The following is a 14,432-nucleotide window of genomic DNA, read 5'->3' as shown; positions in this document are numbered from 1 at the left end:
GCTTTCATAGAACCGAAAGGAAAATCATTAACAATGCTGTATCATAGAATCTAATCTCAACAAAAATCCATCCTTAACACTAACAATGGATGTGTCCAGGAGACAATTCCGAAATCCAAAGGCAGTGTCATAGTGAGGAGCACTAGGCAAAATGAGGAGTGAGGTAGTTCGCCATTCCTTTCTTCACTGAGTAATAAAATGTTTATTTTCGCACGACTGATCCAATGAGTAACAGTTTTCACAGCATCCAGACGCACTAGTCGTGCTTTGCATATCATTACTAGGAACCACCCATACCTCAGCAGCTTCAATACTGTCGCAGCCATAAATAAGACCGAGACATCTACATTTTGATCTGAACCGTGCCAAGAAACAGGTGTAGAAAGACTGCATCTACCAACAAATAGCAGAAGGTAAATTGTCGTTTATCAGAACGTCCAAAGTAACTATGCAGAAAAAATATGAAGTGGTACTTAGGGTAGTGCATGTCCGACTCCTTGACAAAGTGGTCAGCGTCGAGGGCTTCGGTTCAGAGGGTTCGATTCCCGGCTGGGAATAGTGGTTGGCGTCAGGAAGCGCATTTGGCGGTAAAACAGAGCCGAATCCGCATGTGGGGCTTAGTTTCCACCCGCGACCCCCAGGTGTGGACAAGAAGGAGGAAGAGGAGACTTAATGCAGTGCAGATTTTTCTACAGGAGATGTTGGGAACGTCCTCCCATGGCCTGCAGACATGGCAATGTACGATGCGGCATGTTGTTGAGCACTTTCTGGAGAGTGCTGTTACCCCGTTTTGTTGGGAGCAGCCCCACTTGAATCTTCCGTACTCCGAGTTGGGCACGAAAGCTTCCAGAATTTCGGAGCGGTAACGTTCTGCGTTGATGGTTTCATGGAAGAAAATTGGCCCAATAACACGCTGCCAACTTAAGGTTTACCATACCCCGATCTTATGATAGCGTAGGGGCACTTAATCCACTCATGAGGGTTGTCAGTGCTCCAGACACGAGTGTTCTAAATGGTAAATTATCCGAACAGATGAAACCACCACGTTATTCATCAGTTTTCTCTACACCCCATTGCAGCTAGTTTTTGGACACCTTATTTAAAATGTCAGGTATCAATATAGTAGTTGATAATTTAAAAAAGAAGACTGGCTTAAATCGCGAGACCGCGTATTGCAAGTGGGTATAAAGAAGAGTATTTAAGCCAGAAGTTTATCACTATTTCTGGAAGGCGAACCAAATCAGAAACATTTTTGTCTACGAAGTATACCACCCGTTATCACAGCATGATACACAAATTATTTTGTCGTTTCTACAGCACGACTGTGAAATAAGCTACTTAGCTCTGACAGAGAAGCCACACCTGTTAGCTTCAGGAAACATTGTCAGCAATATATCCTTAATAACAACTACTAAAGAGTGAGGATTCAGTTGTACACCTTAGTCCTTTTTGTAAACATTTTACTACTTTGTGATTGTTTTCATCCTCATAATCATCGTACATCACTTCGTACTATAATTATTGGTATTCTATAAGTTAATATTTCTAATTAATTTTTCATTTCTGATTATTCTTGTATAACTGATATATTGTATTGTATCTCATAATCTGGTTAGATGAAAGACAAGGCCAAATGGTCCTGATCTTGCCAGGAAAAATAAATCCAATCTAATTATTACTCAAAAAAATCTTAAGTGACATCAGATGATTATGAAAGGTATTCATTTCTAGGTGAATAGGTTTCATAGCTGGGGCGACTTTTCAGGAAGCTTTGAATGTAGGACAGTGGCATAGGATATCTGAGGGGTTCAATTCTCAATTAGTTGTTAAGAATCATAAGAATAATACTTACATATAGGACCAAGTTCCTGTAGGTTATCAAATGCGCAAGCACCTGTTGTACCCAAAGTAGCGCACAGCTATGAAACAAAGAAAGATCAGTATGAAATATTATTGTCATATCTTATTTCTAGTTGTAGTACAATCACTTAGTATGTACATGCGTAATAATTTGGTTAACCATTTATTGAGCATTTTACAAGCAACTGGGACTTTCAGATATATGTGGATACTGGTTTAATATCTTCATGTTCCAAAGTTGTACATTAGAACCTCAGTTATCCGAAATACTGTTGACCGAAATACCGTTTAACGGAAGCGATCGGAGAGAAAATAAAGTCGTCAAACCTGGGAAAATGTTAGGATAAACTTTTGACGGGATTTTAATTGAGGACGACACTGAGAAAGACGAAAACTTTTCAGACCTAGTTGTACAAATACCAGGATGTGAAGAGATCAACAAGGGTGAAATAAGTGAATGGGTAAACGGTTATGACTCGGAAGTTCATTTCAATGACTAAGACATGAATCACACGATAACAATGCAAGAGACGACGAAGATGATGTAGCAGAAAACACCACCCATGACACCGCAGACGAGATTTTCAATGCCTTCGAGGTTTTATGACGTTCTGCTAATGAAATATTGGCGGGCCATAGCGGCTAGCAAACGATGGGAAAAGAAAATACAAGATTTTTTCATAAATATGGTAGCACCTACTGTATATTTACAGTGAAAAGGTTTCATAGCTGGGACGACTTTACAGTAAGCTTTGAATGTAGGACAGTAGCATAGTATAGCTGAGAGGTTGAATTCTCAATCATTTGCTAAGAATCATAAGAATAATACTTACATATAAGACCAAGTCCCTGAAGGTTTATTTAGTAAATAAAGTTGAGTAGTTCGGGTTTCCAGCATTGAAATGCTTTGTCAACAATGTAGTAAATAAGTAACCAATTTTCTTCATTTACTTTCATCTAAACCTTCCAAAAAGCCATTCTTGACCTCTAAAAATGACATTTCAATTATTATTCGATTTGTTTTCTCCGATACCCCCCTTTCCCTTTGTTTCGGTTAACAGAGCTTCTACTGTATTTACATTGGTAGGAGTGTTTGATAGAGTATCTCTCTCTGAATTAGAAATAAGGATGTGAATGCGGGTGCTATAAAATGTGTACTGACAACACGAAAACACAAAAATTGAAATAGTACCAAACTTGCATTCCTTCCTGCCAACCTAAATTTATAGCCCAAATATGCCAAGCCTGATTGCCATAATAATTCGATGCTTAGTCATTTTACTGATGTTTTCTCTCCCAGAGCTTCTTTGTACACAACGTTAGATATCCTCCCAGGGGTGAATGAATGTACTGTTAAATAAGGCGGCCGATCTGACCCGAAAGCAGGCAATGAAAGACTGGTTCTGAGAGAAGCACCCTTCACATTGGCAAATATTCATTGTAATCATGAAAAATTCACTCTTCATTAGTTTCACAGGCAATTTAATCAGAGTCCAAATAAAATAATCCGTATGCCACACATCTAATGTTACGGTACTACGCAATGTTTATGAAGACTGCTGCAGTTAGCCCGTTGATGTCTTACAAGTGTCTTGTAATATTTCCGTTTGATAACGGTGAAACGCTTGTGGACATTAAATCTATTACACAAACCCACTTCAAAATTTACTATCTGTCAATTTTTTTTAAAATTCTGCATCAAATACCTATAATGTAGACACGTTATAAACGCAGGTATTAGAAAATTTAGTTTTTTTATGCTTAAGGGGCCCATAGACGTGCAATATTATTGTGCAATATCGGGGTTTGTGCAATATAATTGATAGTGTGTACTTCGTATTGAAGGGTTGTGCAATATATTGTACGAAATCAAAGAAGTTTGAAATATATTGCACAAACCACAAAATACTGTGCCGTGTGTTGGCAATATTGTGCAATATCCCGTCCTCCCGCCAGTTGTTATCAACAGTTGGGGGAGAACGTATCGCGATGGCAGACAAACAGGAGGAGAAAAAGTTTCTTTTGGAGTTTATCGAAGTGTACCATGACCTTCCGGCTCTATGGGACGTTAAGAGCAAAGATTACAGTAATCGCGTAAAAAAAAAAAAGTGAACAGTACGAGGTGCTTATTGATAAATATCGCGAAAAATACCCGAACGCCGATAAACAAGAAGTTATTAAAAATCAATTCTCTGCGTAATAGTATTCTTTTTCTCGATTTGAGGCGTAACCAAAGCGATAAGTTCATCAAACAATTCACTATTCATGCGCAGAAAGTTTCGAAAATCATTTGGCTCGCATTTTCTCAGTTCAGTGAGTAAATTTTCATGAGTGTACCTTTCTCTGTCCAGAAACCACTGTTTGGCCCATGTCCTTTTCCGTTTCTGCTTCTTTTTGGCACTTACGCCCACGGCGAGCAAAACGCAGCAAAGATCAGTGTCACTGAACATGTTCACCAAACAAAATAACGGCATGGACTGACTATGTATTGCAACGCATATTGTACGTCTGTGACCGCTTTGCACAATATATTGTACAACCCTTCAATATTAAGTACACACTATCAGTTATATTGCACAAACCCCGATATTGCGCAGTAATATTGCACGTCTATGGGCAGCTAACAATATATTGCACAATCCATTTTGCGCAATAATATTGCACGTCTATGGGCCCCTTTTTAGGCCTTCATATTTGGACTTTAACTTCACTGAATTTCCTTTGATATTTCTCTTAATTTTCTTTTTATCTGAAGAAGCACACAAGAGAAAGTTTGTAAATAATATGTTAATAAACAAGGATTGGATAATTAAGTGCTTAAATATATTTTATTTAACTCAATGTCTTTTAATTATTTGCTTATTTTTGCCGCTTTTATAATTGAATACATATTCTGGCATATTTATTCATAAGTATACGTTTCCTATATTCGGCGGTATGATTTATTTCTTACATGTCTCCTGCCCTCATTTTAGATCCTTGGGAATTCTAACAATTGGGTTATTTGTTTTGACCAGCATTTGTGAGAAATCCATAGCCGCAGATATGCATTCACAATTTACACAACATACTTCGACAGCAAAACACGTGGCATGTGCAGCGTTAAAGAAGTCGACACAACATTCGCTTCCCGAAATGCAAGATCTGAGACCTGGTCCAGGAAACTGCCAGTTCTCACAAGATATTTGTCAAAGACTTCCTGCGGCTGATGTACCACTTAACCAATTGCAGCACCCAGTGCTACGTGAAACGTCACAGAAGTACATCAGACTTCCCCCCCGGGACAAGTCAACAATGCCTGAGTACTATCTTCCAAAACCTTACTCTGAGACAGCACAGAGAATCCGTATTGAAACTGGTGACAATGCAGAATGGATTACAATGGACGAGACACTGTAGCTGCAGGCTGTTACATAGCCAACGTCATAGTCGATGCGTTAAAATGCGTCATTTTTACAGACAACGGTTCATCTTGAGAAAACAAACAGTCATACACTAGCTTGAGTTATTAATGATGCTGTGGCTCTCTGTAGCCTGATGGGATCCAATATGATTGTATCTAATAATTACAGACGCTGTATCTTACACGGTTAAACAAACCAAGGGTTGAAAATTCTGTATAGAGAGATGATTCATTTAACTTGTTCACCGCACTGTATGTATTGTGTTAATGAAACAGTAATGAGAATTTTTCCAATTGTGAACGGAGTGATAGAATCCGTGGAGAAAGTGTTCATTAAGGCACCCAGTCATGCGCGGAAGTTTATTCAAACAGTGGCCGCTGATTTTCCGCTGGCACCACTTGGCTGGATGCAGCGTGCTGTTATGCGGATAATTTTGAGCTTATTTAATCAGTACTTAAAAATCTAAACAAGGATGTGCCTTAGTGAGTCTTAGGCGGAGGATTTCCACGGCCCATACCGCGATTTCAACTAGCATGATCGTATCTCAGATTGAATGGCAAGGAATAGTAGTTCTTAGAGTAAATTTTCACAACAGTAATGAATAACTTTGGTCAGATCCCATCCTCTTGAGAAATATAATTCAACTAAAAAACTTCCTCACAAAGAAGTCAATACTATGAGATGCAGACTTTGTTAAATATATCTCAAGGGAACCAGGATTCTTCCTCTATAAACCGCTTGGCTCAATTACACACTGATATACAATTAGTGAAGGCTCAACAGCACAGCAAGACTCCAGCCAATCAAAGTCAGCAGAGCGGTGAAAGGAACCCACGCAGTTTCCAGCGTCTTTCCTATACAACAGAGCATCGCTCAGAAAGCACGGTATTACTCAGATCACAGTTTAGCATAGTGCAATATCCTATACCATAAAGGTCTACTATTAAGAGATTACCTAGTTATTATCTTACTTCACTCTTGAAGTACCATTTATAATAAATAGTTATCCTAAAATTGTCAAATCAAGGATCAAATCCTGAATAATAATAATAATAATAATAATAATAATAATAATAATAATAATAATAATAATCTACAGATTTTACCACACCTGTGGGGTAGTGGATGCGAACAGGGATGAACTTATGGATTTGGCCGTGTTTTACGGCTGGATGCCTGTCCTGAAGCCAACCATGTGTGGAGGGAAGTAATCATTATTTCGTGTTTCTGTGGTGGTTAGTAGTGTGGTCTGAGTATGAAGAGGAGAATGTTGGGACAAACAAACAGAATCACCCAGTCCCCGAGACAGAGGAATTAATCACACGCGGTTATAATGCCCGACCCGGTCGGGATTCGAACCCGGGTCCCTCCAAACCAAAGGCCTCAACGCTGATTATTCAGCTAAAGAGTCGGAAAATAATAATAATAATAATAATAATAATAATAATAATAATAATAATAATAATAATAATAATAATCTTCCTTTCTTTCTTAACTGGTTTACCATCCAGGGTAGGTTTTTCCTCGGACTCAGCGAGGGATTCCACCTCTACCGCTTCAAGGGCAGTGTCCTGGAGTGTGAGACTTTGGATCGGGGCGATACAACTGGAGAGGAGAGCCAGTACCTCGTCCAGGTGTCCTCCTCTGCTATGCTGAAAAGGGGTCTTGTGGGGTGATGGGAAGATTGAAAGGGATAGACAAGGAAGAGGGAGGAAAGGAAGCGGCCGTGGCCTGAAGTTAGGTACCATCTCGGCATTTGCCTGGAGGAGAAGTGGGAAACCACGGAAAACCACTTCGAGGATGGATGAGGTGGCAAACGAACCCCCTCTACTCAGTTGACCTACCGAGGTTGAGTGGACCCGTTCCAGCATTCGTACCACTTTTCAAATTTCGTGAGCTAAGAACGAAAGAGCATCACCTTGAGCCCTCTTTGCGCCGAGCCTCCATCTGTGCACTCTGGTGCTCCAATCCTAGAGTTGTATATCATGGTGGTATTCTTGCTGATATTTTGAAAACAGTCATCTTTATTTAAGATAATTTCAAGAAAAATTTTGCATACATCATAAGAGCGTTTTTCATAGAACCAACTCTGATCGACATAATTACCAGGGGCCCTAACTCTGTCACTGATACTCACAGGAGGGCCCTGAAGTTAATCAACAGTAAACTATCATTAGTGATTGACTATTGTTAACAGTTGTGTTCTCTGCCCCTTCTGCTGCCACTCACTTCCACTAGGTGGTACTACTGCTGCATTTAGATAAATAACCAACATCGTCGGGTTTAGCAGCTAGTTAAAACGTAGACTGTAAAAAGAGATATTTTTCACCATCTGTTGAAGTGAAGTGTGCATATTTTGAATAAGAAAATCATTATTCTACGCTCTAGGTTTTTAATGTATGTTCTTCATATACTACATGCTTGTCTTTACTATGCTTCAAAGCACATCCATTGTTCATTTGAAGACATTCATGCCTTCTCCCCGAGGAATTTAGAATACTCAGCTTAAATAGACTGAGTGAGGGGCATTTAATGGTACCGGTACCAGTAAAGAATTCAGACTCACCCCCACCCCTTCTGGGGGAGGAGGCCTAAGTTTATTATGGAAAATTCCTAAACATGACCAAAACTCTTTCAACTACTATATTCTTCACTTCAATTTCATGTTCCTCTAAACCGCTACTCTATATTCTGTCTTCACTATTACTAAATATTATCTTTTATTTTTCCATCACAAATTTACTTCTCAATGACTAATTTAGTACAAAACAAATAGACTGGGTGAGGAGCGACCTTTTTCGCACCGGTACCAGTAATGAATCAGGACTCCCCCACTCCTCCGTGTGTATGTGGGGGCGTAGGGGCCTAAATCTATAATGGATGACCAGCACTGAATTTTATTTTGATGGTATATAAATCAATTTTCAGGTAGCTGATCAGTATGCAGCATATGCACTCAAGGCGTATTTTTATAAGTGATCTGAAGAGTGCGCCCTTTCACCTATGACTGAGTGGTTCAGACGGTTGAGGCGCTGGCCTTCTGACCCTAACTTGGCAGGTTCGATCCTGACTCAGTCCGGTGGTGTTTGAAGGTGATCAAATACGTCAGCCTCCTGTCGGTAGATTTACTGGCACGTAAAATAACTCTTCCGGGACAAACTTCCGGTACCTCGGCGTCTCCGAAAACCGTAAAAGTAATTGAGGGACATAAAGCCAATAATATTATTGTATAACCCGAGACTTCAGTCCTTGTACAAACATTGTAAGCCTCGCCAGGGAACTAAATACAAGCTCATATCGAAACCAACCTTGAAATTTTGTTCAAATCTACGTGCCATAGAAAGCTCACTTACCAAAATTCAGCGGCGAATATTAAGTGGAAGGTTCCAAAGTCGAAACCAGGATCCCTAGAAAAATAGTATTATTCAGTCAATTATTCACCACTGATCTGCATTTAGGGCTCTCACCCAGACGGCAGATTCCTTATCAGTAGATTACCTAGTATTTCCTTAATAATTTCAAAGAATTTGAAATTTTATCGAACATGCCGATTGGCAAATTATTCCAATCCCTAACTCCTCTTCCTATAAACGAATATTTGACTCAATTTGTCCGTCTGAATTCCAACTTTACCTTCATCTTTCCTACTTTAAAAACCACAACTCAAAATTATTCTTCTAACGTCAACCACTCCATCTCTCGGCAGACTGCTCGGAACGTACCTACTGTACTGCTTAGTCGATCAGCTCTTCTCTAAGGTTCCCCAGCCCAAAATTTGTAACATTTTTTAACAAAGGTATTTTTTTAAATCACCCTGAACAAATGCAGCTGCTCTTTTCTTTGTACATTTTCCAGTTCTCGAATCAGTAATCCTGTTGATGGTCCCATACCTAATCTAATTGTGGTCTTATCAGAGGCTTATAAGCCCTCTTGTTTACATCCTAACTGCCCTCATAACCATGTGAAGAAATCTGTGACCTTTACTTACAATCCCGTTTATGTGATTAAACCAATGAAGATCTTTCCTAGGTACTTGCAGCGAACCCCATGAGGTACGTTCATCCCATCAACAAAGTAATTTAACTTAGAAGACTTTTCCGCTTGGTGACATTTAACCTGACTTTTCACCCCATTTACCATGATACCATTGCCTGCTTTCCATCTCACAACATTATCTAGGTTTCTTTTTACAGTCGCTCAAAATATTCTCTTTTATTTTTTAACATCATACCTAAAAAGCCTTATCACTGATTCCATTTCTTTACTTCAGTCATGACTCGTTGGCTGAACGGCCAGCGTATTGGCGTTCGGTTCAGAGGGTCCCGGGTTCGATTCCCGGTCGGGTCGGGCATTTGAACCTTAATTCGTTAATTCCAATGGCACAGGGACTGGGTGTATGTGTTGTATTCATCATCATTTCATTCTCATCACGACGCGCAGGTCGCCTACGGGAGTCAAATAAAAAGACCTGCACCTGGCGAGCCGAACCCGTCCTGGGATATCCCGGCACTAAAAGCCATACGACATTTCATTTTTTACTTCAGTCATGTACAATATATAATAAAACACAAAGGTTAAATAATACTGCCTTGAGAAACTCCTCTCATATCATTGCAGGATCATATATCATACTCCTACTCTAATTCTCTTTCTATTTTCTAGAAATGTAGCCAGCCATTCAGTCACTCTTATGTCTAGTCCAATTGCCCTCATTTTAGTCAGTAGTCTCACATGATTTACCCTATCAAAAGTCTTGTGTAGGTCAATGGTGATGCAGTCCATTTGACCTCCGGAATCTAAAATATCTGTTATATCTTTCTGGAATCCTACAAGTCGAGCTTCAGTTGAATACATTTTCCTAAACCCAAAATACTTCCTATCAAATCAGTTAGTAATTTCCCAAACCTGTTGAATTTAATCGAAAGGAATGCTTACCCATAGCCTACATGCTTACTTGCAACACATGTCCGTTGTATAACATTTGTAACATATGTTTTATTTACACATGTATGTATGTTGGGTATTCAGCCCGAAGGCTGGTTTGATCCTCTGCAGCTCTGCCAACAGCTGTCATAAATAGCCTAGGCGTCACTGAAGAGGCGTACTAGGGAAATGAGGAGTGAGGTAGTTTCCCGTTGCTTTCCTCACCGAGCCAGCCGCTGCTATTACATATCAGTCTGCCAAGCCCACTGAAATGCATGCACCAACCGACCCTATGAGCGATATCTTCACACCATTCATAACAGGGACTGGCTGCATAAGCAATGGTATTACTAGCATCACTCATACCTCAGTCACTTTCATATTGTCAAAGCCAAGGATGAGACTGAGACAGATCAATGAAAGTAACAAATTTGATATAGCCCATACCAGAAGACATAGTGCACTGTTAACACTACATCTCACCAGCAAGGGTATTATTTACACATATGTGGTCGGAATTCGTATTATCGCTTGCCATGGATTTCGTCATGAGAAAAGCATTGGGCGACCTCGGCAAGAACATCATATAATGGCATGAGCAGTGTGATGAAAGGAAAAGAAAAGCGTGAAAGAATAAAAAAAGGTACATTTGAGGGTGTTAGAAGCAAAGGGCTACAAGTACTAACATTTAAAACAATGACTTAGTACACGGTGAATGTAGGGGAAGAACCAATCTGTTTGGTGATAAAACAGTGCAAGTGCCATAATTGATAGGTGCTGTAATTCAGCAGGTTGTTTCAGACCGCTCCATCAAACTGTTATTTTGTCTGGCGGTAGAGGGAGACAAGTACACTCCAAAGTGCTTACAATAAGCCAGCTGGAATAAATCTGAGAACTGGATGGATGCAGCTGCAAAGTCGCACTGCAAGTTACAAGTGCCTAGTCAGAATGAATACTGAATATCTCCATTCAACTGAAAACATGAACGATTCCCTACAATAAAGAGTATGTTGTGGGGATCAGCAAATTTCAATGCATCCGTTTAAAGAAGAATCAGCCAATCACACTTTACTAGGTCGGCGGTTGCAGAGTAGTCTTCCACTACAAGTGACCACGGCTGGTCCATGGTCCGACAGCTCTGCATTCCGACCGACCAACCGGGAAGAGGAGCGGTGGCCATGGCTCTACGCCTTTGCATTCGGAAGACGGAGAGTGGCTAGTCCCCACCGTTGGCTGTCCTCAGACTGGTTTCCAGTGGTATTCCATTCTCCTGCACTAAGGCGAATGCTGGGACACTTACTAGCATAGGCCACGGCCACCATCCCTCTCACCTTCTCCACACATCTCCATCACCACCACAAATCTCCTGGCCTGAGAGAGGGCACCACCCTACATGAGGACCCGTCCCTATTCAGGGTAAGAATTAAAGCAGTTTATTAGTAGTAGTGCCAACGGCCGTAGCCGTGTTGAAACACCGGATCCCGTGAGATCTCCGAAGTTAAGCAACATTGGGCGTGGTCAGGAGTTGGATGGGTTGCCACGCGCTGTTGGTGGGGGTAAGGGAATGGAGGAGCGGAAAGGAACTGGCCACCCTACCGCACGTAAACTCCGACTCAGGAACACCTCTGCGGAGGTTCGGACCTGCCTTCGGGCAGAACAACCCTTACCTTACCTTAGTAGTAGTGGTCGCAAGTGGCCGCTCAATGAAGATCCGGAGAATGAAACTTGTGACACGGAAAAATATAAGGTTGGGCGCCGAACAACCAGTGCGTTAATTTTAAACCCTGGGTATGAAATGCTTCCAGAGATCACCACTGTAAAGTACTGTACTACGATTTACAGTCTTCTCTGCAATATTTGCCGCCAATCTTCCATGAACTTTTGTGAACACTGAAGCAAAGCGACAGAAGAAGAAATGTCTCGGCTGCAGTAGCGTCTTCTTCGACAACGGCGGAGGACAATGCTGATGAAATGAAATGGCGTATGGCTTTTAGTACCGGGATGTGTCCGAGGACTTCGGCTCGCCAGGTGCAAGTCTTTTCATTTGAAGTGTCGTGATGAGGATGATATGATCATGAAGACGACACATACACCCAGCCCCCGTACCAGAGAAATTAACCAATTATGTTTAAAATTCCCGACCCTGCCGGGAATCGAACCCGAGACCCCTGTGGCCAAAGGCCAGCACGCTAACCATGATGACGCCATGGAATATTTCTGGGATTCAGATCAATAATCATTCATGCCTAACATTTAAAGTACAGTATCATATTTATTAATGATCCTGAACATTATTAATTTTAATAATATATTTTATAATTTTCTTAAAATAAAATATTATATATAACTTGTTTTCATATCCATAAAAATAACCGAAGCTTGTAATTCTTCTTAAGCCGTTTACCCTGGAGGGTTGGTTTTCCCTCGGAATCAGTGAGGCCTCCCACCTCTACCGCCTCAAGGGCAGTGTCCTGGAGTTTCAGACTTTGGGTTGGGGGATACAACTGGGGAGAATGACCAGTACCTCGCCCAGGCAGCCTCACCTCCCCCCCTCTCTACTTACTTGACCTTCCGAGGCTGAGTGGATCTCGTTCCAGCCCTCTTATCATTTTTCAAATTTTATGGCAGAGCCGGGAATCGAACCCGGATCTCCGGGCTGGCAGTTAATTACACTAACCACTATACCACAGAGGCGGACACCTGTAATTCTTTGAAGGGAAAAAGCGTGCAAGTTACTGATTCGAAAGTAAATGGGTGCAAGTGATTGCTTGGACGAAAAAACGTCGTTTGCTCCCGACGCGAAACCTGGTGTTTGTGGGTTCGCATCCCACCGGTGTCCAATTGACCATTTTTGTTCTTTACTTAACATCTGTTCAACACGTACTATACGTACTGAACACGACCTAATAGGTTGAAAGTCTATTTCGATGATAATATTTTTCTTATTCCTTCAATAGGCGCCACTGTGATGGAATTTTGTCCTGTTGGAATTGTTCAACATACCAAAAGTGAACGACACGAAGTAGACGCATTTAAACATCCTCAAATGCCGAAGTATCATTCTATCTTTTGAAAGTACTTACCGTTCAGCTTTTATGACGTACCTTCTCGTCTCTACGGTATTACAAATTGCGTTCAGTTGACTGATAGCTTATCGCAATTAGTCTGTGATGATTAGGTCCGGCTACGTGGCTGAATGGTGAGCGCCTTGGCCTTCGGTTCGGAGAGCCTTGGGTTCGATTCCCGAACAGGACGAGATTTATAACTGCGTATGGTTAATTCCTCTGGCTCGATGACTGGGTACTTGTGATCGTTTTAATACACTTGTCTTCAGCTTCATACAACAGACCACACTACCAGCCAAGACAGTAACATGGCGAGTCTTCCCTCCATGTAGGACTGGCATCCGTCTGTAAAACTGGACCAAACTACACCCGTTACTGATCCCGGTAAATTGTGGGAAGAGTCAGGAAGAAGAGGAGGAGAAGGAGACTGTGTCGATGAGATGCTGCACAGGACCTTCCTTCTAAATGTAAGTTTATTATAACTCCACAGTCTCATTTCATAGCACAAGAAAATCAAAATATACCAGCTCTCGTCGTTTCATTTTCGATGGAAGTACATTATTTATGTGAAATTAAAATAAAACGTCAAGTTTCAAAATGTGTTATTTTCACAATGGCTTCGAAACTGGGTTCGTCGCACTGCTGTTATTTGATTTAATACGGCACCACCTTCATCTGTCCACTGACAAGGGAGCATTCCCTACTTGTCACCACCGATTTCGCTCAAATTTATAGAACATGCGGGGCTTGGCTAGAAATGAAAGTACCCAAAGCAGGAACTCCAAATGGCCAAGCGCATAGAAAATAAAAATAAAAATGTTGACGCGACTCTCGCACCGTATAGGCCACTTACGTTAGCGCGCCCACCGAGCAGTATATGGCGAAGCGGTAGCAGGTTAGACTAGTAATACAATGGTCGTGAGTTCGACTCCCCGTGTGGAGAATATTTTACTCAATTTTTATATTATTCATTTATTTATTTATATGCAAAAGGCATATAGGGCGTCATTTTTTTTAATGAGCGCACAACTGTAGAAAATTTGGAGTTGCGAACTTTCCCGATGTGTTCAAACAGACATTCTTCTTTTTTTCTCCTTTATTGGCTATCTCCCCTCCTTGGGGAATGTGCCATAAACGTGAATAGACGTTTCGCTGTAGGATTCGTTTCCACCTGACAAGT

The 14,432-nt window shown here is 41.0% G+C and overlaps 1 protein-coding gene across 1 annotated transcript in view; it reads right to left on the bottom strand.

Moving 5' to 3' along the window:
- Window positions 1-14,432, bottom strand: part of Hdc (histidine decarboxylase) — a 110,754-nt gene that overhangs the window by 44,933 nt on the left and 51,389 nt on the right. The window contains exon 7 of the mRNA XM_067148166.2: window positions 1,853-1,919. Coding sequence (XP_067004267.2) covers window positions 1,853-1,919 — 67 coding nt within the window. The remainder of the gene's footprint in view (window positions 1-1,852; window positions 1,920-14,432) is intronic.

This window comes from Anabrus simplex, chromosome 5 (genome assembly GCF_040414725.1).
Source record: "Anabrus simplex isolate iqAnaSimp1 chromosome 5, ASM4041472v1, whole genome shotgun sequence".
In the NCBI taxonomy this organism is placed as follows: Eukaryota; Metazoa; Arthropoda; class Insecta; order Orthoptera; family Tettigoniidae; genus Anabrus; species Anabrus simplex.
The sequence above is the reverse complement of the archived record's forward strand: the minus strand, read 5'-3'. Positions and strand labels throughout refer to the sequence as shown.